The sequence below is a fragment of the Sander lucioperca genome, chromosome 14 (genome assembly GCF_008315115.2).
Source record: "Sander lucioperca isolate FBNREF2018 chromosome 14, SLUC_FBN_1.2, whole genome shotgun sequence".
Lineage (NCBI taxonomy): Eukaryota > Metazoa > Chordata > Actinopteri > Perciformes > Percidae > Sander > Sander lucioperca.
In genome coordinates, this window is record NC_050186.1 from 34509595 (window position 1) to 34515594 (window position 6000).

Below are 6000 nucleotides of genomic sequence, written 5' to 3' on the forward strand. Positions count from 1 at the left end.
GGAATTTGCGTTAACTCGTTATTATTGCGTTCATTTTGACAGCCCTGATAAAAACCAAAATAATTCAGCATTTTACATTTAAAAAGGAATTCATAAATAATAACAGATGTTACAAATGAATACATAATAAAAAAATGTATGAAATTATAAACCTTTTACTTTTATTGTTTTAAATACCAGCCAATTTTTTTTATTGATGACTCGTGGTCCTTAATTGCTACTAATTTTAAGTTTTTCTTTCTCTGAGCCATACACACAACAGTCACTGCAGTACATTTGTTCTGTACGACAATGGCAAGGTTGAGTGGTTGATTGTTATAAATCAGCTACTCACGAAACCTTGCCATTGTCGTCAACTGTCCACTTGGTATTAAAACATCTTCTGTTACTTTTCTTTGAATCATCATCTTTTTGTTGGTTGATTGTTTCAGCCGGCCTCTTTACAGCACTAATGTGCCGCCACATTTTTTAGCTAAAATCCAATGAAATGGCAGACTCAGACTCTGAAATGTAAAATAATAATAATACCGCCTTTCAAAACACCCAAAGTCAAAAACATAATTAAACAGCAAGACAGGCAATGACATGACATTTTTGACACGACGTGACAAAAATGGGACTCTAGTTTGTTTTTTTTTAAAGAAAATTCGTTGTGGAAGGTGAATCAGTGCATTTCATAAATTATAAGTTATAGTGAGTAAGCCAGTTTAAACAGGTGGGTTTTAGGGTGGGATTTGAATGATGTTATGGTGTCAGACTGATGGATGTGTGGGGGCAGGGCGTTCCAGAGCCTGGGAGCAGTGCAGCTGAGGCGTGCGGTGGTTATGGTTAGGAGACCAGCAGAAGAGGAGCGCAGAGAGCGGGAGGGAATGTAGTCCAGAGGCCTGTACTACGAAGCGAGATTTGGCGTTAACGAGCTAACTTCAGGTTCAACCCAGGGTTTTCTGTACTACGAAGGTGGATCACTTGTGATCAGGTTCAATCGCCGTGGTAACTTATGCTGAACACCTAACCTGGTCTGGAGCAGGTTAAGTTGGAGATCAGAGATCAACTGGTGTAAAAGCACCGCCTACTGACCAATCAATACTCAATTGATAACGGCGTCACCTTTCTTAGAAGATCAGCTGGAGCTCGGTGGGCGGAGAGAGAGAGAGAGGTGCGCTCATAAAAGTTAAAACATTTAGAGACCGACAACCCTGTTAACATTCCCTGATGGGTATTTTTATGAAAGATATAGATTTTCAGCAGAGGGAATTATGTATAGGCTATGTATGTTGGCTTCTTGAGCCGTGTGTTGCCAATGCGCACATCGGTTTGAATTATGTTTTTATGTTTTTTTTTATTTTCTCTCACGATCGCGTACCACTGCCAGGGTTGCAATTGAAATAAAAGCCTAAAGCAACGACAGTTTATGGAAAGCAAAAGTGTAATTATATATGGTCAGATCTTGTGCCTGACTGATGGGGAAGTGACCAGTTTAGTCTAATGTATTGTAGTGGGTGTACTGTACTGTATATTGGCCAGAATCTGCCTTTGGGGGAGGAGGGGGGCATATCATAGTGGGGGATCTGGGTGTCCTCCCCCAGGGAAGTTTTTTCCTGCATTCCGATACTTTTAGGGCCCTGACACACCAACCAGACGGGCCGACCGTCGGCAGAAAAGCCAGTCGGACTAATAAGTCGGATCCCGAGGTCCAAAAAATGCCTCAGAACACACTGAGGCGACGCCGACTTGAGCGTACGCTCTGCGCGTGCGCGAAACGTAATACGTCTCCATACCAGCAGGCGGCGCTGCTCTGTATTGTTTCCATTAACAGTCTGATTATTTACCAGAAAATGAAGACCGGCAGCTGATTGGACGAACGCGTCACGTGGTTCTTTTTTCTCCGGAAATTCACAGCCGGACTGTCATGGCGGCTTGTTCAGAATACGATCTCATATTGTACTAAAATAGTTCACCGAAACGTGTTTCTGAAAACATTTTAAGCGAGAAATAGACCATGCAGTTGCTGAATCTGTCTTCATTTCAGATTGACAAAGGTCAGTTTAAAAGATTTTCGTCAGATTTTGAGAGGCTCATCCGCTCCCCATTTCCGGGTGAGTCCCGACTGCCCTGTCCCCGACTGAACATGTCGGGTCGGCCCAAATGAATGCCGATGGCTCCTCGGACGGCCGACGGCACGGGACACACCGAACAGACTCGAGTCACGGACCTCGCCAGACGGCCCGACGCCCGATTATCGGGCTGGTGTGTCTTCTCTCTTATGCACCAATTTATGGTGAAATACCTCCATTGAGCCTATGTGAAGAAAAAAGCACAGATGACAATTCAAAATATATCAAACATATAATGGAAAGTATGTTGTTACGTGTCATTGGGCATTTTTAAGTGGGTTTATGGAAATCCTGGAGCTTACTATCACGTAGACTACACCACTGGATATTGATAAGCTAAGCTTTGTTACGCATAACAGCGTCTGCTTTTTCATTCTTCATATTTATGTAGAATTATAGTTTGCTCTTCTTATATAAAATATGCAGCTCTGGTAGATGTTTGCGATTGGTCATGCTGCGCAAACACCGCCTCTTTTATGTGAACGCACGCGTCGCTGGATTGGGAAACCTGGGTTGATTGAACTAGTTGTTAACCAGCGTCATGATACAGCTTATGCAGGACTGCGGTTGTTAGGTTAGGTGAAGCCGGGTAACTGAAAGAAATCCAGGACATGTTGATCTCGCTTCGTAGTACAGGCCTCTGGAGGAGGTCAGAGATGTAGGTTGGGGCTAAGTTGTGAAGGGCTTTGTATATGAGCAGAACGTTTTTGTAATTAATCTGGGATTGAACACGGAGCCAGTGTAGCTGGATGAGAACGGGGGTGATGTGGTCAGAAAATGTTGTGCAGGTAATGATCCGGGCAGCAGAGTTCTGAATGATTTGAAGCCTGGTAAGGAGTTTGGTGGGAAGGCCCAGAGAGAACAGCATTACAGTAGTCAATCCAGCACGTAACGAATGAGTGGATCAAGATTTCAGTGCTGGATTGAGATACGGATGGGTGGAGTCCGGAGATATTGCAAAGGTGGAAGAAAGCAGTCCGGGTGATGTTTTTTATGTGAGGTGCAAAGGAAAGGGTGCTGTCCACGGTGACACCGAGACTCTTGACTTGGCTGGAGAAGGGTACAGTGAAACCGTCAATGGTGATGTTTGGGGCAGTGATGTTTTGGGCTTTGGAGATGGTGGTTTTGGAGCTGATGAGCAGGGCCTCAGTTTTGCTGGTGTTGAGCTTCAGGAAGTTCCTGCTCATCCAGCTCCTGATGTCCTGAAGGCAGGTGGTGAGGGAGGTGGGAGGAATAACAGTGGTGGGTTTAGTGGAGATGTAGACCTGTGTGTCATCAGCGTAGCAGTGAAAGTGGACACCATAGTGACGGAGGATTGTCCCGAGGGGAAGGAGGTAAATGATGAATAGGAGTGGACCCAGTACTGACCCCTGGGGGACACCCAGTGTAACAGTATAACACTTTGACCTGTGATTCCTCAGTTGGACATACTGTCTGTCAGTGAGGTATGATGAAAACAATGAAAGTGCAACACCAGTGATGCCAATGCCAGCTGGGCTTTCCAGGAGTAGTGGGTGAGAGATGGTGTCAAAGGCAGCAGTAAGGTCGAGGAGGATGAGGATGGTGAGAAAACCAGTGTTTGCTGTACGGAGGAGGTCATTGTTGATTTTAACCAGGGTTGTTTTAGTACTGTGTTTAGAGCTACGCCGCTGGGCCAAGTAAAAGGTTAGCCAGCGGGCAGGCATCCTTCACCTGCATGGAGTAGCCCGTGTAGGCCGGCTATAATCACTGGGACAACTTGGTAGCCAGGAGAGCAGAAGGATTACAAGCAAGACCAGTGGCAAAATAAATGAATAACTCAATCAATTCTCATTGGCTACCCGCCAACATGGCAAGTAGATTGACAGTTTCAGCCACCAATGGCAAAATTCACCCTAATTTGGCACATAGGTGGGTGTTAAATTCACGCCCCTGGTGGGAATGTTATAGTTATTTTTCCATATTTCCATCAAAACGTTATAATTCAATATGGCTGCTTCATACTACTAAAGCAGAACAATATCCACTAATGGTAAGGTCCTCTCTACTTTGCAGACAATTCCTACTCTGGAACTCATTCACCTCTGTCCTTTATATTGTACCAGGGCCTCTGGACACAGCCATGCTGACGGAGGCCAGATCCAGAACAGCAGATCCCAGCATCAGGACGTCTTTTTCAGACATGTTCGCTCAGGGCCAGGTGCTCACCTGTGAGGCCTCTTGTGCCAAGCTGATGAAGCTGCTGCTGGAAGACAGCTACACATCAGGAGCTCACATCGACATCTATGACCTAGACACAGCTTGAGTATTTACAGCTAGAGCTGCAACTAGTGATTATTTTATTATTAATCTGTTGATTATTATTTTTTGATTTCTTGAGCAAATCAATTAGGTGGTCTATAAATGTCAGAAAAGCGTGAAAAATGTCGATCAGTGTTTGCCAAAGCCCAAGATGGCGTCCTCAAATGTTTTGTTTTGTCTGTAATTCAAAGATATTCAGTTTACTTTTACGGAAGAGTTAAGAAACTACAAAATATTCACAATGAAGGAGCTGGAATCAACAAAATAATTGGGGATTTATATTTATTTAATAGTTAATTCTAATTCAGCAATTCAGCACACGGCAGATAGTGCGGGACAGGAAGTCGAGCACAGAAACAAAATAAAAATCCGGTTAATTTTCAAAGTAAAATACACCGTGCTCACGGCGGATCATATTTCCCTGCACTACACCTTGAAAACACAGCTCAGAGTTGTTTCCCCTCTACTCCTCTGGATGGAAACAAACTGTTGTTGGTTTTGTGGTTCTATTCTACATGAATTCGCGAGATATTGTGGGTCCTCGTGACTACAGCTGTCAGTCATGGCTGCAGCCGTGCCGCAACAAATCCGGACCTAGTGGGTATTGACGGACGGCGGAGCATGCAGCCGTTCCGCAGCGGAGCCGGTCCGCAGATGTTCCGCATCCAGTGGAAATCCACAGTATGTGTGCCTTGATTTTAATTAAAACTCTTATTCATTTATACCTACCACTTACCTCTTATGACTGAAGTTGCACTGTCAATCTTAAGGTTGTAGCCTTCTATTGTTAAACTGACCAATATGACATCATGACGTATCAACTGATATTCATTAATTTTACATTCAAGACATTCCAGAACAGAAGTTCACTCACCCCACGGCCAGTGAAGCTGCAGTCAGTAACGTCCATACAAGTAGAGATAGAGAACAAAAGTCGCTTAAGTCTGAAACTATCAAATCATGCGCATAGGGGCAATAAAGTGTGATGGTACATGGTGATGAATAACAAGATGGCCAGTCTGAGCATTGCCATGACTGATAGTTCATAGATAGTTGTGAATAATGAATGGAAGCGAGACACCTCAGCATCTCAACATTCGTTATGTAGCAGGATGCTATTTGTAGATGTTCTGGTGCTTTATTTCAGGTGCTTCGGCCTGGGTTGGGAGGGTTGCAATTACCAATTACCTGTCAAAAATGTAGTTAGTAACCTAATCCCAGTATCACAATATTAAAGTAATGTAACTTGATTACTTTCCGTTACTTTTGGATTACCTTAACACCAAATATGGGCATTATTTGCACGGTACTATGATGTTCCCCTTTTCTGCTTCAAATACCAAGTCATGGTGATATTTCCACCAGTGAAAGCTTATTTTTCACTAACATTTGAGGCCATGATAATGAATTTGCAACTGTTGTGTGTGTGCATGCGTGCACACCTACTGTAGCAGGTATTACCACAGAGGCAGTATGGAGTACATTGCCAGGTGTTTATATAGCCTAAGTGCTTTTATGAAATACCAAAACTGTAAAAACAGTTACTTTAATGTAAGTTAAAAAAAGAAAAGTGCTATAGAAATAAAGATTGATTGATTGGTTGATA

General features: G+C 43.5%; 1 protein-coding gene and 1 long non-coding RNA gene across 2 annotated transcripts in view; one reads left to right on the forward strand and one right to left on the reverse strand.

The window, feature by feature from the left end:
- The window catches only part of spra (sepiapterin reductase a), a 27881-nt gene extending 23118 nt beyond the window's left edge, over positions 1-4763 (forward strand). Inside the window, exon 5 of the mRNA XM_031287310.2 lies at positions 4199-4763. Within this exon, the coding sequence (XP_031143170.1) occupies positions 4199-4398 (200 nt within the window). The 3' untranslated portion in view covers positions 4399-4763. The remainder of the gene's footprint in view (positions 1-4198) is intronic.
- The window catches only part of LOC116041422, a 21746-nt gene extending 16210 nt beyond the window's left edge, over positions 1-5536 (reverse strand). The window contains exons 1-2 of the long non-coding RNA XR_004102947.1: positions 5075-5536; positions 1506-1509 (exon numbers count right to left, since the gene is read on the reverse strand). This is a non-coding gene — a long non-coding RNA (uncharacterized LOC116041422). The remainder of the gene's footprint in view (positions 1-1505; positions 1510-5074) is intronic.
- Positions 5537-6000: the final 464 nt, after the last annotated feature.